This window comes from Apostichopus japonicus, chromosome 23, assembly GCF_037975245.1.
Source record: "Apostichopus japonicus isolate 1M-3 chromosome 23, ASM3797524v1, whole genome shotgun sequence".
In the NCBI taxonomy this organism is placed as follows: domain Eukaryota; kingdom Metazoa; phylum Echinodermata; class Holothuroidea; order Aspidochirotida; family Stichopodidae; genus Apostichopus; species Apostichopus japonicus.
Genome location: NC_092583.1, coordinates 11,409,258 through 11,435,460, shown reverse-complemented (window position 1 = coordinate 11,435,460; position 26,203 = coordinate 11,409,258). Strand labels below are relative to the sequence as shown.

At 38.8% G+C, this 26,203-nt stretch overlaps 1 protein-coding gene across 1 annotated transcript; it reads right to left on the bottom strand.

Annotated features, from left to right (window-relative positions):
• Positions 1-1,704: 1,704 nt before the first annotated feature.
• Positions 1,705-21,969, bottom strand: LOC139964984 (uncharacterized). Its single transcript, XM_071967108.1, has 6 exons — positions 21,523-21,969; positions 14,218-14,421; positions 12,698-13,153; positions 9,968-10,733; positions 9,471-9,692; positions 1,705-5,662 (listed from the first exon to the last, which is right to left on the bottom strand). Exons 1-4 carry the CDS (start codon positions 21,698-21,700, stop codon positions 10,585-10,587), a joined length of 987 nt encoding a protein of 328 aa, XP_071823209.1. The 5' UTR covers positions 21,701-21,969; the 3' UTR covers positions 1,705-5,662; positions 9,471-9,692; positions 9,968-10,584.
• Positions 21,970-26,203: the final 4,234 nt, after the last annotated feature.

Here is a 26,203-nt window from a genome sequence, read left to right as displayed (position 1 = left end):
TTTAGTAAGGTATCTGTTGGGCCCCTGCTGAAAAAAAATGTCTCACTTATGAAACGCCGCCCCACATGTTACTTAGAATTCTGGAAGAAAAACAAAACAAGAAAGGCGGTTCACTTGTACTTATATTTAAACATCATGTATATACATAGGAGACGATCTCATATATCTGTATACAGCATGTTATAGCTTAATGAAGGTCTATGAATATGGCAACAAAAGAGGTCATTGTCATGGTGGCGATTGACCTGTAAGGGGGATTAAATTTCTTTTTTTCTGTACGGAAGTACAATCTTGCATTTCCATCTTAGCCTTACATTATGAAGTAATGAATATTCAAATTCTTTTCGCATCTCAGGTAGAAATCAATGAACGTGATGATCACGTTGGCTTTGCTAGGGATTCTGGGCCCATGTTCAAAGATTAAGAGCTTGGACACGTCACCCTCACATCAGTGGCGGGGCTAGGGGTATTGGTCAGGGGGGCGAGAATAGTCTGTAGGGGCGCTTTCAACACTATCTAAGCGGAGCGCCACCACAGGTTGGCGCGGAGCGTACAGACATTTTTTTGAGTAAAGTTACTCCCTAGATCGCCGGAAATAACCCTTTCCGGGCCTTGCTAATTTGCAGATAAACGAAGAATAAATTGGCGTCATCGCCAACAAAATGTGACAAATGTCAATAAGTAGATGAGAGCGCAATAAAAAAGTCATTAATCGCGAATAAGTAGAAAATGGTGAAAAGTTGAAAAGGGCGCCAGCAGTCCATTTGAGTCCGTCGGGGGGGGGGGGGGGGCATCCGACCCTGACTGTATGGACGCTCCGCCACTGCCTCACATTATCTAAGAAGCACGTGACACAAAACATGAATGTAACATTAGAGAATCATGATCGATAATATATAGAACTGGGCAGTTAATTTTTTAAGCAGAAACATAAAAAAAAGCAGTTAGCCATATGAAATGAAAAAGACCGGCTAAGGGCTGCATATTTTTGCATGTTGGCTATCATTGAACTAATGCATGTATAACACAACTGACAGCAGCCAGTTAGAACAATTTCCTAATGCTTTTACCACTCTATACTGTCCTTCCATACCGTGATTCAAAGCGGTATTACTAACAGTACAAACAGTTCCTTAACTTTCACGTGATAGAAATATGACATTCATACTGCTCATACTGACAATACCAGTGCTTTGGAAAAAGCGGGACATGAAAGTACAGTCCAGAAAAAAATTGTCCAAACTGGGTGACTGGCAGTTGTGATAGGTTTGCTAAAGATTTAAATACCAACCATTGTGGATGGGGGGGGGGGGGAGCTGGAGTTTAAGAAGCCTGGTTCAATGAACTGTGACCTGAACCGCTTATTGCTATACGCCTATGAATGAAAAGTCAATTATTTGGACGTTCATTAGCGAGTTTCTAAATATTTCTATTATTCAATCAAGAACAAAATTCCGTGGGGAGGAGGGGAGGGCGATATTTTACATTGTACTTTAAACGACATGCCTTTTCGGGAAATGTTCATCCACCCCCACCCCTCCCCCTACTTGTGTTTGAAACTATACTTGACTGGTCAGTTACATCTGAATGACTTTACCAACAGGGAAGAGAGAGAGGGGTTAAAAACTTTAAACTTTTGTTTTTATACAACGTTGGGAATTTCGGTAGGAAGTTTACAGCAGCGAAAAACACACAAGTTCAGACTTGGGGGGATTACAAAAGAATCAAATTTATTATTAGCGTCATATTTTGACAACATTGAAAGACTTCTTAATCCGAATACATCACGCCATCTTACCGAACCCAGGAAACAAAAAAATCTTTAATAACAGATATTTTAATCTGAAAGTATCTCAAAACATCCTAAAACTTCAATGAGATCCTTATATTTCGGATTATATACAAGAAATGTGGTTGTCATTTATTGCAAAACACGAAAATTCTTTCCGGAAAACAGAACAGTTTGAGGAAAAACGCATACGCCCATGCATGTATTATTTCCTTGGGTGTCAGAGTTATTTAAACACACGTGTAGTATAGGCTTTACATACGGATGCAACGGTATTATTGCTATGCCGTCTGGTCATAGATTTAGATGGGAGGAGTTAACATATTGGTGCTACCAGCACGTCGTGATAACATCGACGTATACATTAACCTGGACCGACTACGTCACTGAGGGTATGCGCCATATATACACGTACCAATACAACCATGGAGTGTCACGTGACGTGTTCCGTTGTAGCACTCCTCTCTTATAGTACTCCTTGAATGTGTTCCTTAGCAACCACTCGACTCACGTAGTATCATACAATAATATTGTATCATAATAATAAACTATAAACTATCTACAATTTTATTTTTGTATACAGTATTACATGGTACCATGATATATTATGATAACGATTATATTTATTATATTTAATATTATATAATTTACAGTATAATAGTGTTGTATTGTATTACAGTATATACTTAGTATTGTATACTAGCATGTGAATCGATCAGGCGGAGAGAATCATTCTGCAAATTTTTAACTTGATTCAAAGTCGCCAGAAGAACCCGGATGACCATGTAGCACCGTTCGTGGCCACACGTCCTTTGACCAGGGAGCTAGCTACTGCCCTCTCTTTCAGTTTGATCTACATATTGCGCTTATGCATAGGCAGACGTCAGCGTGTCTGTACCCTCATTTATTCTCATAGATTTGTACCCCAGTTTATTTTACTCTGGGTACATTGAAATCTAGTATAGAGATACTATAGTACAACACGTTAAGTACTGGTACTCGCGGCTTACAGCCTTGTACTCGTGCTCATGCAAAGTGGGAATTCTACTAAATTACTGGTAGATTGTTTCCATGCTGTTGTATAGACTATTACTCGATCGTACTACAACATATGACTGTTATACATGGCACATATTAATTATAACATATCAGACTCAGTTATATAAGGTCGTGTGCGAATCAACATATTGAATCGATCACCGACTGGCTGGCTAGCAGTCTCAGAAAACTGTTAGAAGGATGGTGTACGTAGACATGCGGCAATCTACTATATATATATATATATATATATATATATATATATATATATATGTAGATATGTGTACAGTACGGCGGTACTGCGGTTGGCAAATACATATAGAGGAAACATAGTTTCCTCGGCAAGGTCAAGGAACTTCCTGAAATACTGAAACATATCTACCACGTCTCACACTTCTTCGAAACGAGGTAACATATATATATATATATGTATATATATATATATATATATATATATATATATATATATATATATATTCAACAGTTGTCATCACTTTCATGCCTAGTTGACCAGTGATTGACACCGGGCCTTTCATACGGTGTCAGTCCTTTTGAGACCTTTTTCAACGCAATTAGTGATATCCTGGAATGAACTGTGTCCTCCGGGCCAGTTGGCAGCATTGGCCCTGGTCCGTATCCTCTTCTAAATGTAGACTTATGTTTCCCCAACTCCCCCCCCCCCCACCCCCATTTGCCAAAACTGCCATAGTTATGCTTTCCAATTTTGTTTATATATTACTGGTTAAAGTACTGTCCCTACAAAGTAGCAGTAAGCCTAAAAAATCTGCGTAATGATAGGCTATGATTCATAGCAATAACAATAGCAGACGATATACCATGCAGAATGGTGACACATAATATTTGGATTAGCTTCAACGCAAGATACAGGACATAAAAGTTGTCCCCCCCCCTCCGTCCCCTTCACCCCATCCCAACTAAGAATTTCTGTCTACGGGGCATGGGATTTTCATTGATATCTCATGATAAAAAATGTCTAGACTGATAGTAGTAATAAAGAACGGTTTGGCAAAATTCTATATTTAATTACAATTAATGAGAATATACTGGATCGGAATGTTTCAATGGTTTTTAGACCCACAGTAGTTGTCTTGTGCACACACAGACAGCACCTGATACCACAGCTATGTCATTGTCTACAGCTGAAAGGAAGAAAACACTTAACATAACAAAAGAAAAAGATTTAGACAATAACTCGACTACAATAGGTTTGACTTAATATTAAGTTCACGATACTCGAGCAATTGTATTTCTATGGTTGGACGTGTTTGCTGCCAACAACTTAATTGGATAAATTATGATTAATTTCTTTTCACATTTCCATATATGCATACTAATTGTTTTAAATGTTTTATTCCATAATTGAGCAGCCTTATTCAAGTAAGGCGAAAGTACAAGTATAGTGTATACCTGACTGCACTGCACTAATACATCAAAGAAGAAGCAAAACCGAACCATTATCGAACGGAATCACGGTTTACGTTTTTTTTTCACACACAAGTCTAAATAAAACTATATGATACCGCCGTGCACGCGTAGGCACCGGGCGTCGAACAATATGGCCGATATTTTTTTTTTTATAATTTAGGTTCTCTTTAAAAGGTTAGAGATGGGTCTTGCATCGCTTAGCACTTTAACTTAACCTAATGATGGTATTGATTTCAGTGTCAACACTGTTAATATCATATCTCGAAAGTATGACAAGAATAACAAAGAGAGAATGTTTCATATATCCTGCAGTGGGACTATTGTATCAGAGATTCATAAATGGCACTCCTGATTTGCTGCGTTGAAACATTTGAAAATAACAAAGAAACTGGTACAAAGGGAAAATGAAATATTTTCCAAGTCATTTTGGTACCATGATATCACAGATTTATAAAGTGACAGGCAACCACATACGACACGCTTTTATACTATGTAGTCTAGCTCCGGTAAAGGACAAGACATCTCTTAAAGCTGTTTGTGGACGATTCTTTGTGGAAGTTGTTCATCACAACTACAAAACAACCTCTATCAATAAACCAAACACGAATGTAGGGTTTTTGTGTCACCTTTAAAGTCTCAGTAAGTGTGTTTGCCAAATATAAACTTCGCCCTTTCCAGGTTACTGCACTAAAAGTTCAGTGAAAATACCAACATTCTATGCAATTTTCATATCAAAAAATCATTATTTTTATTGTAGTTATCTGTCGTAAATAAAAATTGTGAGCTGAATAACATTTGCCAGGTTTATTAACGAGTCCGTAGATTCTACAAACTTCAATCAAAATTTGCAAGCCCCACCCAACAGATCATGTGCCAATCAAATCTCTCTATTGTGTTTACGGCCGTTAGGCCTAGGCATACCTTTACTTTCGTGGCTAGCCTGTCTTAGGTCCCTGCACTAGTATCGTTCTCTCGGTCTTACCGATGTAGCTTGCAAAATCGTGTCATTTCCTTCCATTGCAATGAATAAACAAGTGTTTAAAGAAGTTTCCTCCGTGGAATTGTAAAAAGTGGATGATATGAGTATAGGACTGCGTTAAAATCTTGATCGGGCCGCATCTGTAGACTATTTTGTTTACATTTTTGTAATGAACATGCTGACATGGGCGGTAGCAGTGATTTTACGGTAAGTCGTTCGCGCCATAAAGGCAACAGAAAATAAAGGGGAAATGGGAGGGGAGAGGGTTAAGAAGTAGGAGATTCCGTTAACCTGAGGATTAACTTATAAGATCTACAACTACCATACCCCTCCCCTGCCTCTATATACCCGTATCTACACGAAGTGGTTGGTACGTTTGGCATCGATATGACTCGCTTTACAATTTTCATCTGTGGATAGGAGAAAAGGAGTAAACATTAACATATATGAGTGGTCATTTTGCACCATTTAAACATAACGACTACAATTTCAGTACTGTACATCCTTACGCTTTTCATCTTCCTACGATGCTATGCGAGCCGAAATACAGAACAACAACAAAATATTACAAAAAATTCAAATAAAACATGTAAAGAAGGAAGGGAAAACAAAAACAAACAAAACTGACAACAAAAAAAACACCAGTAGGTTCTAGTTCCTCAACTTGGAAACAAAATAATGAGAATTTGGCTGTTGTATTTTTAGTCACAAATCAATCGTGTTTATCTTGCATAGCGCCACCTATTTTTAACAAAAACATTTGAAACCTCCTGTTTGTGGTGTGTGTGAGATCAACGCCGATTTCTAGTGTAGCGCTCGATGCGAACTCAATGAGGCGTTTTTCTTGTTCTATTTTGTTTTCAATGAGGTGCATTTAGCTGGTACTTATCCTCATCAGTTACTGACAAGTAAGAATTCAGCTTTGATGCATAAATCTGATGTATCTTATGAATGTATGGTAGTTGTATACATGTTACGTGATATATATATATATATATATATATATATATATATATATATATATATATATATATATATATATATATATATAGGCCTTTATATTGGCAAAATGTAATATTTTGCCAATATACATGCCAATATCATCAGTTACTGACAAGTATGAATTCCGCTCTGCTGCATAAATCTGATGTATGTTATGCTATGGTAGTTGTATACATGTTACGTATATTTATATATATATATATATATATATATATATATATATATATATATATAGGCCTATATATTGGCAAAATGTAATATTTTGTCGTGAAATACTTGAGATGAAACATTTATAAGTGGCAATATAGGCTGCAAAATTTAGTCTACGTTCACAAAATTTATACACATTTATAACACGTTTCGGCGTAGCTTCCACGAGAATGCATGAAAATTTACACATCTTTCCATTTGTAGGCCAGTGTATATATGTTGGGTTATTTTGTTTATCCTTATTTCTAAATCAAGCGATTTTGTTCTTGTAAACATAGGACATGTGTATAAATAAACTCGACATAAAAATCCCATATTTCCGGGACACAAGGAGGTAACATCAGTCAAATATGAAGGGAAAAATGGACAAGCCAAATAAAATAAATAAACACAGTTCACGGGTGGTGTAGGAAAAATTCCAAGGCGTTTCTTCTGAACTGTTAAAAAATGTCTAACAAATAATTCCCGTAAAAGTTGGTTGCCGAGTAGTAGCCTACTTATGGGTTCGGAAGAGTATATTGTCCATAGGTAACTGCCATAGGCGTAGGAGCCTCATTTGATTTGGGGGGGCTGTAACGACTTGCCCGAAAAATATAACCACAATTTTTTCGCGTGCTCCGCGCGCGTTCTACATGCTAATGTGCATATCACATAGGCATCCATCAGTTACTACATCACCTGCCAATAACATAAAATCATTTTTCGTGTTATTACCCTTCTATATTGGTTAGAATTATTGGGGAAGTCCTTACAATAATAATGATAATAATATCAGTTTAACCATTGAAAAACACATTGCAAATTATTCTTCTTTTTCAGTAGGTGCCAGTGGCGGAGCTAGGGGTATTGGTCAGGGGGAAGAGAATGGGTCTGTAGGGGTGCTTTTGACACTATCTAAGCGGAGCGCCACCACAGGTTGGCGCGGAGCGTACAGAAATTTTTGAGTAAAGATACTCCCTAGATCACCGGAAATGACCCTTTCCGGGCCTTGCTAATTTGCAGATAAATGAAGGATAAATAGGTGTCATCGCCATTTGTCAGAAAATTGCACCAACAAAATGTGAAAAATGTCAATAGGTATTTGAGAGCGCAATAAAAAAGTCGATAATCGCGAATAAGTAAAAAGTGGTAAAAAGCTGAAAAGGGCGCCAGCAGTCCATTTGAATCCGTCAGGGGCCATCGCCCCTTTGACTGTATGAACGCTCTGCCACTGGTAGGTGCCCGAAAAATTCTCAGCATATTGCCCAAATTTTCACCAAAAAAACTGAAAAAAAAATTATTATTCTTTCAGTAGGTGCCCGAAAAAATTCTCAGCATATTGCCCGAATTTTCACCAAAATATTTGAAAAACACATTGCAAATTATTATTCTTTCAGTAGGTGCTCGAAAACTTCTCAGCATAGTCCTATTGCCCGAATTTTCACCAAAAAATTGAAAAACACATTGCAAATTATTATTTTTTCAGTAGATGCCCGAATAATTCTCAGCATATTGACGAATTTTTACCAAAAAACCCCCAGAAAAACACATTGCATATTATTATTCTTCCAGTAGGTGCCCGAAAAATTCTCAGCATATTGCCCGAATTTTCACCCAAAATAATTGTTGGGGGGCTGCAGCCCCCCAGCCCCCCCGCCTCCTACGCCTATGGTAACTGCGAAACGTGTTTGAATAAATTATCATTCGAAGTATAAGAATAGGATTTAAGACTCTATTTTATAAAGGAAACATGGTTTGGATGGGCGTATTATGCATGAGATCTAACTAGTAGACAGTTAACACTGTACAGATGAACTACTCTTGGTTACTTGAATGACTCACTGCGGCAGGATAACCTGAATAATTGACTAATCGTTGACTGACTCACTTACCATCTGACTGACTGACTCACTCACTCATTAACTGACTGACTGAATCACTGTCTGTCTGACTGACAGACTGACCGACTCACTGAACCACTAAGTAACTGGCTGATTCACTGCTTGACAGACGGATTGGCTAACGGATAGATTGAATCACTAAGCTGACTGGATGAATGGCTTACTGACTAACTGGGTGACTGACTCTCTGACTTACGGACCGAACGACTGAATCATTGATTGACTGACGGACTCACTAAGTTACTGACTGACTAACTCACTAACTGACTGATTGATTGACTCACAGACTGACTGACTCACAGACTGACTGACTTACTAACTGGGTGACTTTCTGACTGACGGACCGAATGACTGAATAATTGATTGACTGGCGGACTCACTACGTGACTGACTGACTGACTAACTCACTAGCTGACAGATTGGCTGACTGATTGATTGACTGACTAACTGACTCACAGACTGACTCACTGACTTGCTGTGTGACTGACTGACTCTCTGACTGACGAACGGACTGAATGATTGACTGACTGACAGTGACTGACGCAATGACTGGCTAGAGTGACTATCTAACTAATTGATTAACTCACTGATTACTTGACTGAGTAATTGTTAGGTTGGTTGATTAAGTTATTAATTGGATTAAAGCCTAGGCTAATTGTTTGAAGGTTTTCCCTGTAACTTTCCAATCCCCCTTGACTGTTCGACAGCCGATGTAAGCATCAAACGTAACATACATCACCATGCATAACAGAACCTGCAGGGTGTATACAGCCGCGTCAGAGACAATTAAATGCCAAGATGGGAAATATCGTCAGTATTTCAATATGCGGTCAAAAGGTGCCTGCAGAAGTTCTCAAAGTAGACAAATACTTTCCCTGATCAGGTTTCTGAACGTTTGAACTAGTGAGACATAAACATGTTCAGTAAAATGTCTTAGTGAAGGAGAGCGCTTTAAGGCGGCTTTACAAATTGTGAAATGATTTACCTCTTAATTTTTTTTTTTTTTTGAGGATTACTCTGATCACCGTTCACGTCCTAGACAATGTTTCACTGCAACTTCCGTGCACACGTGGTTCGCTTCAAAGTGGCACATATACATATCATGCACGAAAAATATACAACTTACCTTATTTTGCTTTCCTCTATAGTATATAGGCCTATACTTTGCGTATATGTAGCCTATAGAATATCATGTTGGGCCTATACCTTCCTGGCTTCGTCTGCGAGGGAACTGAACTTCAGTTTATCTATGGTTTTGGCCGCCGTATATATGTCTCGTTATCTATTGCGTCTCAGTTGTTGGAATACATCTACAGAAAATACTAAACTTCCATCGGTCATTTAGTACCTGAAAGGAAATATTTGGATACTTTATTTCGAGGAAATCATTTCGACTGAGCACACCACTGTCACCTCTTCCAAAGAAAGCCCCCCTCCCTCGCCCCCAGCTCACCTTCCCCTCAAAACTGGAAACTTTAAAGTAAAAAAATCTTGATATTCTAGTAACGATAATAAAAAAACACTGGATGTACTTTTTTCAGTCGTGCACCCCCCCCCCCCCCCCGAAAACAAGGTCATAAAAATATCGTGGGCGAACTTGAGTCAACACAGAATACAACTAACCTTCGATTCGTCCAGACAGGTCTGGTAAACAGCGTCGACAAGAACGGTTTGCTCATTCGGTGTGCTCATTTTGATGTCGTCGTAAATGTATACATGGAAACATAAAGAAAGGATATCAAAACAAGATCAAATCAATGAAACGGATGACGACAAGTCTGGTCTGAGATTATAAAAATTGTATCCCAAAACCTTTCAATGATAAGGATCGATATTTTATGTGTTAGGTTGTCCTTGATCAAAACACACATGTCCAACACACGAACACTATCCATACATTATGACAGTCTCTTATTTTAATGTCAAAAAATATATATATCATTTATTTCTGACAAATTTCATCTTATGTCCGATTGATTTGGCGGAGAAATAACTTCACACATGTATGAGAAGCAATTCCAACAGCCGGTTCCCAGAGAGATTACAGTAAACTACTGTAAATCTTACAACTTGGGTACTATACGGAAAAAAACTGGATTGTGCTGACAAATCTGATACATCGATAGCATGTGCTATTATGATTATAGTAAGAACTGAGGATATGTGTAATCCCAGCAACTATAGATTTGTTGGAATGTTACACATATCCTCAGTTCTTACTGTAATCCTAATAGCACATGCTACCGATTTATAGCACGATCCAGTTTTTTACTTTGGTACAAAACTTGAAGATTTACAGTATAGTAACTGTGTTCTCTGTGTGTATCGGGTGATTCCAAACCATGTGATGTTAATGCTTTGGTGGGTGTATGGTGACACTGGGATTTGTCTATAGGTATAAATATAGAAAACAAAGTTATATCAAGACCATATTACAAAAAGAACATTCGATAAGAATGTCAAAGAAAAAACAAACAATAGCTTTACGAGATTCATTATTTTATCAAACAATGATATCCAAGGTGACCTTTCAAAGAACATATACAGGACAAACGGACAAAACACGTGATATGAGTAAGACATGAATAACAAAATGACCTACTAAGTGTAATAAAATTAGTTCTGATGATTCATGACGTAATAGACGATAAGAACAACAGTGTTCTTGGTGAAACATGACGTAATAGAAGAAATAACAATAGTGGTGACGAAACATGACGTGACAGATGAAATAACAAAAGTGATGACGAAACATGACGTGGTAAAAGACGATAAAACAATAGTGTTGATGAAACGTGACGTAATAGAAGAAATAACAATAGTGACGATCCATGACGTAATAGACGATATATATATATATATATATATATATATATATATATATATATATATATATAGCAATAATTATCACGAAAAAAGAGAGGAAAGAACGATAGTAACGATGTCAAATCACGTAATTGATGAAATAATAATAGAAGTAATAGTTAAACATCACATAATAGATGAAATAATATTAATCAAATAACATGACGTAAAATATGAATATTAAGAGTACTGAAAGTTGGGGCGAAAGATTTAATAACTAGCGCAATTAATTGAAAAAAAATACAACATACAAACATCAACACGTTAAAGCCGTAATTATAAAACCGTTATAGAACTGTCAAAATGTTCTAGAATGAAATAATTTGTGATGTATCATTTAAAATCGAGACTAATTCGACGGTATATTTTCAATCTCCAATTCCGTACATTGTATCTTTGCAAACCTGTCAATTAATAATTTATGAACATTCTGTGTACAAGGTGAGTGGTTTCTTTTTCTACATGTTTATGTTGAGGGTAAGATTCATTCTCACAGAGAGCGAGTGGCGAGATACGGTGGCTTTATAGGGACAGAGGAAAGAAAACAATTGAGATTATGTCACAATTTTGAGATAAAATGTCAACATTTTGAGATAAAATGTCAATATTTTGAGATTAAACGTCAACATTTTGAGATTTGGGGACATTTATCGCCCCCCCCCCCCATGTGCCTATTAAGCCACCGTAGCGAGGAGAGCAACTGAACGACCAAATATCCTTGGCAACCATTTACAACCCTCACCAGCATGCCTTACAGAACACTCCCTCGGTCAGATAAGTTGTCCTTCAATTTACCAGCTTGCAGTTAGAAGTTTTACGGTACAGTTTTAGTTCCTTGCTCACCTAGGTCTACCCCCTTTTTTACCTCCCCCTCCCCTCTGAAAAAAAAAAAACAGGAGCAAGCAATGTTGCTTGGAAGCAAAGAAACCTATACTATCGGGTATGCGTGTGTGTGTGCGTGTGTGACACTTGCTTGGGTCCGCGGTAACTCACCAACGAAGACATGAATAGTGGCCGTATTTGCTATGTAGATGTATTATAGTGAGAAGGTGCACGTGCAGGCATATCGATTTTGGCGAGGACCGTAATGTTAACGTTAATGAGGTTATGAGATCAAACCGAGCATTTCTTATGATTGCAATAACTCAGCAACCTTAAGTTAGCCTTTTAACCAAACTAGGTATACAGTTGTTGCAGGTTAATAGCTGGTACTTGTAGGCCTACATTTTTTTTTATCTGACTATCTGGCCCCCCTTCCCTCCCCCCCCCAAAAAAAAAGAATTCCGGGACCGTATTTGGGCTGGGTGGGCCAAAATTTTATTTCCACCTCAGATGCATTTTGGAACGCATTCTTTGGGCCCAAATTTGTGGGGGCATATATTCGCAACCCGTAAAGTCGGATTTCTCTTTTGTTTTCCTTTCCTTAACTTTCTTCTTCCCTCTTCTTCTTTTCTGTTTGTTTGTTGCAAATGTTGAGAAGAAACTTACCACCAACACAGGTACCGAGAGGTACGCAGTCTATCAACCGTTCTTGTTCGTCATGTACAGCTTGCATGGTGAACGAGAGGTCATACGTCGGTCGTGGTGCGTCCCCTTGCCCAAATTCTACACAGAAATATTTAAAATCATCACACGTTCCTCCCCGAAACCTGAAAGTATTACGTAATTTCGTCCATTCCCAGGGTGGATACTGTGGTTTAAAGTATTCTTTAGCGGCGTCCTTTTCCCCGAAAACGTTATCGGTTGAAGAATATCTCGGTCCCGATCCATCTTGGTTGGGACTGATCCACGTACTTAATTTCCACAGATCTTCACCACGGACAATCCTTGATGTTAACTTCCTTTCAATCTCCATATCTAAACCAAATTTGACTCTCTTGGACTCCCCAATTGTAAAATCGATAGGCGCGTCTTCAACGATATGTGTATCCAAAATGTACATATCTGACAAACAAAACAACAACAACAGAAACATTTTGATTAAAAATCACTAGAGTATTATAAAATGATCAGAACGAATTTAAACAACTGACGAACAACAACATATATTGTCTCCTACCACCCCCCCCCCCCACCCCCACCTCCCTCCACACGATACCTAAATACTAACTGGCCACATTAGCAAATAACAAATCAAACTAAATGCCAGATTTTAGCATGTGGCGTAGAAGATGTTATAAGAATTATAGGCCTACTGTTTGTAGATATACCTAAATGGGTTTTTTGTTGGTATCTTTTCTTTTTTGGATGACGATATTTTGAGAGACACTTTGTTTTCATCTTGTTGCCATGGAGACATGGACGATCATCTCAATCATTCACTGTACAAGTTCAAACACAATACAACCTTTAATTTATAAATAATAACAATAATGTACTTACTCAAGGGAAAATGTGGACAATAGCCCTCGAGGATAATATTTTATGTGTAACGAAGGCCGAACATGTATGCTACTGTACACTATAAGTATACTCACTAAAGGGAAACTGTGGACAGCATTCCTCGATGATAACACATGTACTGTTCAACGGTTACGATACGTATAGTGTACAGTATATGATTAAACTCACTATAGGGAAACTGTGGACAACATTCCTGGATGATAACACATGTATTGTTCAACGGTAACTATACGTATAGTGTATATGAGTAAACTCACTATATTGAAACTGTGGACAACATTCCTGGATGATTACACATGTATTGTTCAACGGTAACAATACGTATAGTGTATAATGATTAACCTCACTATATTGAAACTGTTGACAGCATTCCTTTGATGATAACACATGTATTGTTCAACGGTAACAATATGTATAGTGTTTATCATTAAACTCACTATAGGGAAACTATGGACAACATTCCTCTATGATAACACATGTATTGTTCAACGAAGACCATATATGTTAGGCTACAGTATAGGAGTGCATACTATGGACATTGTGGACAACATTATGTTAAACGAAGGCCATTTATGTAAGGCTACAGTATAGGAGTGCATACTCACTATAGGGACATTGTGGACAACATTCTTCGGGAATAACAACAATTTCTGTTGGATCACACCCTGCATCCGAGGGACAAGACTCGATATTACATGTTGTTGTTCCATTTGAACAGACACACTCCGTGCAGGGATCCAGGCGGGTTGATTGTTTATGTTGTAAAAAATTACCACGAAAAGAACAAGGATTCCTGTCACCAATATCACCTGTAAAGAAATCACAAAACACAACCTTTAATTAAGGTAACCATTGTGTAGCGATGAGGGATAGGGGTGGAGAGGGGAGGGGAGGGAAGGAGAGGGAGGGAGATAGAGGGAGGGGGAAGGAATGGGAGGAAGTTTCTCTGTGCTCCCACCACCACATGTAGAAAGTAATATGAAAACACTGTCTAATTCTCGTAATGGTAACCCCTCCTCCTCCCCCCCCCCACACTCCCCTCACCCAAGAAGGTGAAAGAAAACATCAAAAGTAAACCACTGCGCCAAAACGGTTCACTGTTGATACCAAAGAGAAACAAGTACAACAGCCATAACTTTTATGTTGTAAAGTGAGATATGTGCTGGTTGTGATGATCAAATCCCTTCAAAATTGACCCAAGGAAACCCCCTATTTAATAAAACCCTTTATTCGCCTCTGGTCGCGCCATAAAGGTTCAGGCCTTTACCAAAATCAGTCAGGGTTTGATTTGAATCCTGCTCACCCTCTCACTATAAAAGCCACCAGTATTGTCCCCAAGTATGCTGGAACGCCCGTCCATGCTTCGGTTTCACAAAGCATGCTGCAGTCAATATCTAATTACTTTAACACACTGTACACTCTACGATGTCTGAAACTTCAGTACCTTTCGGAAGGGATTTTTTAATATAGCCTATATAAATATATATTTATAATTATTATTTTGGGCAACAATATGATGTTACAGTTTCGTGGAACATACTGAAATAAAATTCTAATGTGGAAGAAGGGAATTCCATCTTCCTTCCTATAAAGACAATAAGACATCCTTCCCTCGAAGGTCTTCAACCGTATTTCACTCCCCTTCCAGCCCCCCCCCCCCTTCGCATTGATATAATTTATCTCCTTGTCTGTTTTAAATTTAAACACAAACCCTTCGTAATTGTTTATCTGTTAAAAACATCATCCTATTCCCAAGGCTAACGATGAGTCACAGCAGTGTACTTACAGCTAGTCCCTCTGCCCTCCCCCAGCTCCTCTGCCATACCCCCCACCCCCCTTTACACCGTCCTCACTCCCACCAAAAACTTGTAACGTCAGCTGCGACTATTTTTATAGGTTTTGTTATCACCAATCTTTGGGGGTGGGGGGATCTTCACAAATAACAGGAAGCACATTATTTCCTGACATTTTGTTATGTACCGTCAAAACATTAACAAGATACTGTTGACATGTAACCGTATGTTTATGTTACAATGTCATATATAAGTACCCGCACTGATCCACAGTACAAAAACAATGCAATTGGCCTACCAACGCTTTCGCACATGGTTTCCAAAAGACATTGAGGGTCAACACGTCAATGGAGCAAGTTCAACTTTGATGACAATGAAACTCAATGTTTCTTTCATGTGACGACACACAAAATAAAATGGGTAATATATTCCGCCGGGTTTTCAAAAATAGATATTAAGGGAAAACGAAGACTCCAAACAGAGGGCATCATTCTTATAAGTGTCTCCGGGTCAGGTCTGACTCTTGACTACCCCTGACGATATGTGATACGCCCCTGACGATATGCTGTACGCCCCTGACGATATGTGGTACGCCCCAGACGATATGTGGTACGCCCCAGACGATATGTGGTACGCCCCTGACGATATGTGGTACGTCTCAGACGATATGTGTATACAAGGAAGTGTCACATATACACAAACAGACACCCACACATATCCACGCACACACGCCACCTTGACTGCATAGGTTACTTGCCTGCCCACGGCAAGTAAACCAAACATGGTTGGCTATACGAGTAGTGATCATTCATTTATACTTCATGACCTCCTTTGTGCATGCGTGTTATTTCTGCCACTGAAGAGTCCTACTGAAATTAAGCCACCGAGTTCCACGTTCGTTTCCTTTCCAATGTTTACTTTTGGTCACTAGATTAGTAATACAGTTAAAATAATCCTTACAGTTACATCTGCCGACCTGCGTACTACTTCTTTTTCCGTGACACCATAGCCTACATAAAAAATAGGCCTAACAGTGATACGCTTTTAAGAGGAAAACCACAGTCGAGACAGTATTGATGAAAAATGTTGCTATCCATTGAGGAATCTTGCCTAGCAATTTGAAACGACGGGAACAAGGGCGGCTTGGTAAGGGCGGGGTAGGTGGTGGGGTGTGGGTGGGAGGATATTTAGGTTGAGGTGAGATGAGGTGGGGAGATTTACACGACCATAGGAGACCTAATCGCTGGCCTTCAGTTCTCAAATTTTCATGCGAACATTATTGTTTTTACTAACTCGACGGACTAACTTCAGCAAAATGGAAAAACATACACGCCGAACTACATGTTACTCTAATTTATAATTTATATACAGAAATGATAGGGTATGCTAAACTGGTCACACTGATAAAAATAATATTGCAAGTTTGCACCACACTATGAGCGTTATTCTTTATTGGGTTTTTTTTTATTTATGATTTCTTTTTCACACATGGTCGTGTTGAACCACGTGTGCAAAATAAACGGCTTCAAACTACGTTGTTCAGCAATCATTTGGCGTCGTCTCGGTGACATCCATAGCCTTCAGAGAGCAATATTTTCCAAAGCTTGTAACATATTGACGTGAGCTAAACAGAGCATTCTCTCAGTTTACCGTAAATCGGTACTATATAGTAACCTAGTGTTATAGCTACTGTATCAGGAACATTCAAGTCATGCTGTCCTCTGTCTTTAGTTTCTTTTTGGTTCGCTCAAATACGTTCCTCTCTATAGGCCTACATAGAGTTCCGACTGTTCTATTTTATTCTATTCTATCCTTTTCTATCCTATTCTATCCTATTCTAGTCTAAAAGCCATACCTCACTCACCTCAACATTAAGCAAAATTAAGCGAATACGTGTGCAAATTCCAAAGTGTAGTATGACTCGTTTTGCCCTCCCCTCCCCATGCACACCCGTCCCCCATACTACCACACTACACTACCCTACTGAGAGGGTGTGGGAGGCTACGGCCACTGGGCTTGTGGTCATTTACAAAAATATGCAGGGACATGGAAATTAGGGCTATAGGATAAAGACAAGTTGTATTCTCATATTCATATTAACCTTCAGGGGAAAAGAGGAGTTGAAAAGGAGCCCGGTGGTCCAATAATCCCCCATGTTCTCCGACCTGACTACTGTACCTCTGTTTTGACTCCTCCATCCTCAAACTCCTTCAGATTTCGCGAACTCCGCTGTCGTTATATTAACGACTAAATATAGGTCACTGCATCAGGGACGTGCGCATTTCACCCCCCCCCCCCTTCCCACCTTCATCGTCAGTGTTGCGAAAAAATAGTTCAGTCGGTGGATTTTTTTTTACCTTCAGTCGGAGAAGTATTACACCACTATTTCAGATGTACGCTAACCCCCTCCCCCATCCCCTCCCCTCCCCCTTTTCAACTTCGCACAAAACATTTTCACTAGAACTAATTACAAACCTAATTTATAGTCTAAATATATGCCTCAGAAGGTACCATTTGACTTCTGGGCAGTGCCGAATCCCCCCCCCCCCCCTGACGGACTGCGGGCGCCCTTTTCAGCTTTTTACTACATTTTACTTATTCGCTATTATTGACTTTTTATTACGCTCTCATCTACCTATTGACATTTGTCATATTCTGTTGGTGTAATTTTCTGACAAAATGGCGACGACACCTATATTTATTCTTCATTTATCTGCAAATTAGCAAGGCCCGAAAGGGTCATTTCCTGCGATCTAGGGAGTATCTTTACTCAAATATTTTCTGTACGCTCCGCGCCAACCTGTAGTGGCGCTCCGCTTAGATAGTGTCGAAAGCGCCCCTACAGATTATTCTTGCCCCCCCTGACCAATACCCCTAGCTCCGCCACTGCTTCTGGGAGAGGCATCCCACACACCCTAAGATCGGAGTCGGCTTAAAAAAAAACCATGGTCACACTCTTTTATGAAGTCCTTGATTCGCCTCTGACCCTTCCATACAGGTTCATGAACCCCCTCCCCCTCCCTCGTACCCTCCAAGCGAAATTCTTTGCAGCTCTGCAGGATGGATGTATTGTCTCCAAAGTATGTTTCATGGGTTAAAGACGCAAGGTATGGTATTAAATGTCTGGTAAAGCATTCACAAACAAAGTATATTCGAGGTGCAGCTGTACAAACTAATTGTTATTAAACGTGAAAGAAACAGGTTGACCGCCCCCACTACACATACTGTACCCGTATTAAAACAACAACTCCGGAAAATTATATTTTGCGGTTTACATTTTTTGTATCATATCTTTAAGTTGTATAATTCTATTAACAACATTAAAAATAACCGTGAACGTTAAATGTCATGCGACATCTGTTGCCTTACAAACGGATATATCACAGACAAATGAACAAATAATAAAATAAACATATTTAGCTTGGAATTACAAAATTATAAAAAAAGATGTGGAGTGTTTCTGTCCCTCGATAGCTGTATACGACACTGATAAGTTACTGAAAACATGAAAGCTATATTGTGGTAAAACTTAATTAAAAAATTAAAAAATCGTTCGTTTTCTAATATATTTTCAGTGTTCAATAGATAATCTCCTTTAAATTTACCCCTTTTCTTATAGGTACGCCTTGCGTCATACCGCTTCAAGGAAAGACTTTTAAACGGTAGAAGTTTGAATTTCGCGACCCTATAGTTCTTGAAATCTGCAGCGCTGTTCAATCTTGTTTTCGGTCAGTTTATAGCGAAAGCATTAGCTGCATCCAGGGCACCTGGTCTGCATCCAGGGTATATGGTCGGTAGGATTGGCGTGATGATATCACGGATTTAGGCTTCCAGTTTTTGATTCCTGGCACTGTATTATCCGATTATGATAAACAGTGTTAATGTAGTTTCGCATTGATGTTACAGTGTTATCACGGTGTTGTCCGGATATATGGAAAACGATTAACTGAGCAATATGGGTCAACTGCTCATCTTACAAAAGAGATATATATATATATATATATATATATATATATATATATATATATATATATATATATATATATATATAGATATAGATATATATAGATATATATATATATAGATATATATATATATATATATATATATATATAGATATATATATATATATATATATATATATATATATATATATATATATATATAGATATATATATATATATATATATATATATATATATAGCTAAGACGGAGAGAGCAAGCAGCAGTAAGCGTAACTCCTACGGGCCCTGACCGTGCTGAGCCGGGGGCCCCAACCAAAAGGGGCCCCCCTGCTATACTGATGCATTACTGAAATTATTGAAAGTCAAAATCCTAAGACATGAGATCTCAAAATAACCGATGTGTAAATGCAACTTGAAACGCACGGGAAGTGTCTTTTCCGACGATCTAGGAGTTTTTTTTTTTGGCTAAAAAAAATCATGGTACGCTCCGCGCGAACAGATGGTGGCGCTTAGCTTAGATATTATCAAGTAGTGTGTTGCACCTACATGACCTACTAATCCCCCCCCCCCCCTCTAATCCCCCTTGCCAACATTTCTGCGGACGCGCTTGCTTGGACCTCCTGGTAGGGGGCCCCTTTGGGCCAGGAGCCGGGGCCCCAGGCTCATCGTTACGCCACTGGCAAACAGTAGGCTGAAACTACTTCAAGCTTCCGGGGTGGTCGTCCCGTTTACCCCCACCAGGGCTCTGCTCCTGGGGGGGATACCCTCCAATGGAGCCATTGTCATTGAATGTGAGAAAATTCTTCCAGCTTAACGTTTTACCCCTCACTGACATAGTGGCTCATGTAAGTGCCGTTTGCGCACGCTACTAACGCGTAGTATAAACTATGGCAAAAAAATTGGATTACAAAATAATTTAATCTATTTTGTATCTATTTCGAAAAATTAGCAATCGTGATGATGCTGGCAGTTAGTAAACTAATATTATGTATTCGTGGTAAGATTGAACCCCCTGTTTAGACAGACGAAATCCTGAGAAAAGTACACATTACAATTTTTTGGCGCGCAATGAAACGCTGGCTAATAAACTGACCGATGTGGTTCTGAAAAGTCAGTGGCGAATTTTGTTTTTAGCTGCAATATTACAATGGTCTAGTCAGGGAGTTGTTATGGAACTACCTGGTCTAGTTGACAGCGTATTATACTACACAGTGGATAAGGCTGAGCAGAAAGTGCCTGTATGTATAGACCAGGGAGTTGTGTTATGGCAAAACAACTTCCTGTATAGACATATAATGGCAGGTCTTGCATTAAGAATCTAGCATATTTTACGGAGACAAAATGAACGGAATTGTTTTGCTTCAAAATTGTCACGTGATGACCGACAAGACTATACGGGCAACATTAAAATATTTACAAAGTATGTTATAAACTTTGTTTACAGTGTTTATTGAATTGACACCCCCTATTAAATATAGCCTATTACTATACTATAGCCTACTAACCACGAGAAAACAACTTTGCCGCGGTTCATTTACCACGAAGGTTAAGCAAGATTTTTATTTTTCATGGACCCAAAACTTCTAATGATTTACTTCGCTGTTGCACAAAAGTCGCCCTCTCAACAGCGGAATAATCTGTTTTGTCTCGTATACGGGGGTCTGCAACGTTATGATAACTTGGCTCAGAAGATCTCGGAAATGTGAAATACAAACATTGTAGTAAATAAAATGATAATATGCTATTTACTTTTATTTTATAATAAATCAAAACCCCGATCTAGTTTGATTGATTACTTGTTACAAACTATAAGATCAAGGGGGAGGGGAAGGGGGAGGGGAGGGGAAGGGGAGGGGTGGGTAGCGGGAGACACTGACAGGTAGACAACGAAATAACTATGGATATAACAGTCCGTAAGGACTCGGCGGTCGAAGATAAAGGAGTCAAAGACAAAGAGAAAACAAAATCAACTATCTGGCATATTTTGAGCAAAATGATACATTTGCCGCTGATTTTTAGTGTCAAAGATATTCTGAAGAAGGGGCAATAGGGCACCCGCCCCCTCGACCTTTCCTGACCCCCCCCCCCGCCCCGCCCCCAACCCCATGATGTGTATACACACATACAAATGGCGAGTTGTTCTCTAACTTACCAACAGACGATGATCCAGATTGGCTGACACTAACTGAATCATCATAATCGCCAGATCCAAGTTCTTCTTGGGCACTAGTAAAGGACACGAGACCAATCAAGAGCACCACTGCCAGCTGTAACCAGACCGTGGTGGTCCGTTGTCGTCGCTGCCTCATGATGACAACAGCGCCTTGCATGGACTTCGCCTTGTCACAGTCTGAAGCTGAGAGACCACAAGAAAGTCTTGAAAAATGGTCGCCGGTTTATGAGAATAATGGTGAACCAATCCACACAGATCTAGACTACTATCTACATGCAGCAGGAGCAAACTACCAACGGACTGCCTTCATTCCGCCCTGGTCGACGACAGTACGGAGGAGGAGAGTTGTAGTCAGCGTCTCTGCAATTCTATACTACCGTCCCTAAGGCCTGTCTGGATTGGATGATCGGAATTACAAATGGAATCAATATTTTATGGTGATGATGTCAAAAAAAAAGAAAAAAGGAGACGCTGTTTTCTTTATCTCCAGGGTACTGTGAAACCGGATCAAAGTCGCGATATTTGGTCAAAGGTCACGATCTACATTGTTGGTGACATATTTCCGGTAGGTGGATAAAAACAAGGACGGTGGATCGCGGTCGTGATTGTGTATGATTACATAAATTTATTGTCGAAACATTTGCTCCTTGAGAGGTGTCACTTTTGCACCACCATAGCCGGGACAGAAATGGGCTGGGGGGACACCTGTCCCGTTCGGCAATTTTGCGGAAAAGTGCCCCCTTTTCATAAATTAAAATTGCAATTTTGTTATTTTTTGTGTGTGTGTTATTAAAAGTGCCCAGCTGCGTTATTTAATTTAATGAATGTCCTTTTGCACAAGGACGCTTATTTTTTTTAAGAGTTTTACTATGACCTCAAGTAACATGTTTATAATGCAATAAACAACAATTGTCGAGGACACGTGGTATCGAATGCCATTCCAAACCTGCTCTGGTCAATTGGCTATATGACTTTAATATAACATGCGTTTTGGTTGAGTTATTAAGAAAGTTTTCAAACGGTGGATCACATTAATCGATAGTTCACGCTTACATCGACTGACAGAGGGACCGGCGACCTCGTCTATGGCAAGCCATATGGGACAAACACCGCATAATATATCCGCGTATTAATTCGAATATATACGCGTATTAATTCAAATATACATGTGTTGTACATGTATAAAGTTTCGCTTTTTGAAGCGATCTCGCGAGCCCGCCAAAACATTTATCGTTGGTATATGTACACAGCAAGAGCGGAAATGTTTTTTCGTGTATATTCTAATTAATCCGTGCATATGTTGGATTAAATCCCCATATGTATTTTATTTAATACGTGTATATACTCGAATTAATACGTGTATATATTCGAATTAATACGTGTATATATATTAGAATTAATACGCGAATATATTTAAGCCATATGATTGGCTAATAATATATACGCGTATATATTCCAATTAATACGGGTATAAATTCCAGTTAATACCCGGATATATTATGCAGTGTTTGTCCCACATGGCTTGCCATACACGTCGTCGCTGCATGCAGTTTGATCTTAATGATAGTATTTCAGATATTTACCATCTTTTGTATTTCTTCTTCTTTTGAAATATTCTTTTGATATATCAAAGATTAAAGGCTGCCTGAATTGACCCATCTGCCGGGCGCAGCTGTTCGAGTTCATTTATATGAACATTTCCAGGCTATTCGGTAAAGTTGAATCCAGGGACGTCGCTATATAGGGGGTGTGAGGGTGTCTCACCCCCCCCCCCCCAAACTTGGTAAAACTGACGATAGTTGGACAATTGGAGTTGCGACAGTCGGAATTTCCGACTGTCGCACTCTAGTTTATCTAGGCCTATTCATATTTTCCTGTGATTGTGAATGACCTAAAAATTGACCTTTTAATCAGTCATATTTATCACGTTTTCTTTGCCACTTTGAGAAATTGTATCTCGCGATTCTTATACTCCACCATACAAAACTTCGTATGATTTTGAATACTCCTATAAGAAAGCCTATAGTAGAACTACCGTGATAGGCGTATTATATGAGCCCAATTTGATTTGGAGGGGGGGGGGGGGGCTGTAACGACTTGCCCGAAAAATATAACCAACATTTTAAAAATATTTGGTTGGGGGTGGGGGAGGGGCTAATAAGTTTGTTAAGTGAGTGCCAGTGGGTACTGGTATCGAAAAAAGTTCGGAACAAAAGTGCAGTCGCGAAAGATGGGGTGTCTGACTGACACTGACCGTATATATCGTTGACGAGTAGCGCGGGATGGGAGGGGGTGGGGGTTATAAGTCAGCAGTCGGAATTTTTGGCTTCAAACCCCATCCAGTTGAATTTTCAGCCACTACACCCCCCTCCCCCCCCCCCCAATCAGTAGGCCTTAGCTACGTCCCTGGTTAAATCCCATAACATTGTGCCCATAGTTTTCATTTCAAGTAATGACAAGATTTTTTCCTCCTTAAAACTTCAGACTTGTACTTGGATTTAACATATCAGTGCTGAGATGATATTCGCTTCGGGGAGACGTAATACTTTCATTGTCTGATTGATTACTCGTCCATTTTCTTTCAAAAATTACCTTTCAGAGGGAATAGCCTAATATACAAAACGACGGTGCACAGATGTTAAAAGTTGCCGTTTTTGGATTTATTCTGCATATCACTAATCACTAGTAATGATAACAGAGTTACATCTGTAGGTTCCGTTGCAAGGATTTATTCCTACCATATGTTTCCGCCCACAAATTTACAACACGGAATAGTCGTTTAACCTGTTTATGTATAGTGTTAGTGTTTGTAGTATAGTTGGTGTATGTAGTTATAGGGTATATATGGTAATTTCACTCTCTAATAATAACTGCCCATAAGTTGTTACCTGAAAAACACTAGAACTAATCATTTTACACATGACATGCAAAGATATATAGAAAACTGAGAAAAAGACTCTTTGTAACAATATACTATTTTCGAATGATAAGCACTACAATGAAAAGAAATTGAAACTCCCTATAGGCCTGCTATGAATACGGTTAACCATTCAAAATATATTAAAGATTACGTCCAATAACATCTGTTTTGCCTCCAAATATTTGGCGTTGTTATTTTTAAGATCCCAGAGTGTTTTTTATTCATTTATTTATATGTACACTCCCTTTCAGATGAAAGGGGCTTATCATATATCGGTTGGTGTTCTGCAGTACTATAAACGTCACTAAAATATGTTAATATGATAGGTAGTCTTGCATTACACTATACAAAAGCGAATATATTTATTGGAACGTTTTATCGACATACCACTAGATAAACATTGCGAAAGAGCTCCATTTTTTAACAGAACGATTAGGAATAAACTTTTTTTCAGGGCGTATATATGGATTATATGTTGGGCTACTTCTTAAATTTGGCTGTGGAAACAAAACAAACAACGCCAATAAATGGATTATCACCATGGCAATAAAAAGAGGTCAAATACCACTTTAATCGTGTCTTTATGCACGGACGTATCGTTAAAATTGTAGTCACGTGACTAGGACTGGGGCAAGTACTTATTTGGTCCGGTTCCCATTCATTTACGCTGACTTATGGCAAAGGTATCCTTTGGCCACTCCGTAAAGATAAATGCTTTTTCTTGATCCTGCTAGACTGGCCTCCCAACCCCCCCCCCCCCCCAACTCGCCTAACCTACTAAAAAAACTTAGTCCGAGCAAAATCGGCGTTTAATATTTTAGACAAATTAAAGCTTACAAAATAGTTCAGTGACTGTAAAAAGGCTTTAAGTACACCGGACGATGGAGGGGTCAACATTCACGGTAGATTAAAGTCGGTCCGGGTAATTTAAGCCCAATTGTAATCCAATTAGAGAGTAATTAGCTATATAATCAACCCACCCTGAACCAATTGTTTTATAAAGATAACTATTCAACGCCTTCAGATATTACTTTGATCACATTTTTAAACAATAATATTAGGAAATTTGTCAAGGTTACACGAGTAATATATAACCCTGTTTTTGATCACTTAATGAGTTTTAAAGCTGCATCTCAGTTGATGCATTGCGCGGCGGGTTCTCTTTCGTATCTAAATTTGCTCAGGATATCGAGGGGGTGGGGGGGGGCACATGATATGTAATAACTTTATAAAGGCTTTTGTGGTGACAAATATTGAGAAACTTATATATTGAAGAGACAAAATATTCCACACTGTTAGTTGAAAACCCCATCTCAGTATCTTGCCCATAAATAGGGATGTGGTGGATTGAATATATAACTTCTTTTGACTGGCAAGACCTTCAACTACTCAAGGAGGTTAGATCACAGTTTAAGCCGAGTCGTGTCGTCTGGGCCCTGTCGTGTCGTCTGGGGAAATCCTTTTCAAAAACTTTCTTTTACGGATGTCAAAGCACACCGTTTAGTTTTTGAATAACTTTGAAATGAACATTATAACAAACATCGTTTGATAACCATAACCATTCCGTATTTCGTGTATTACGTGGTTAATAATAATGATAACAATTTAAAAACAAAATATCTCTACGACGAAACTTTAACAATTTAATAATTAATAATTCATTAACATTTTACTACAACTGATGTTAACGTGGTGCAAATTAAACAGAATAGGCTTAATCAGTTGGATCATTTCCAACCT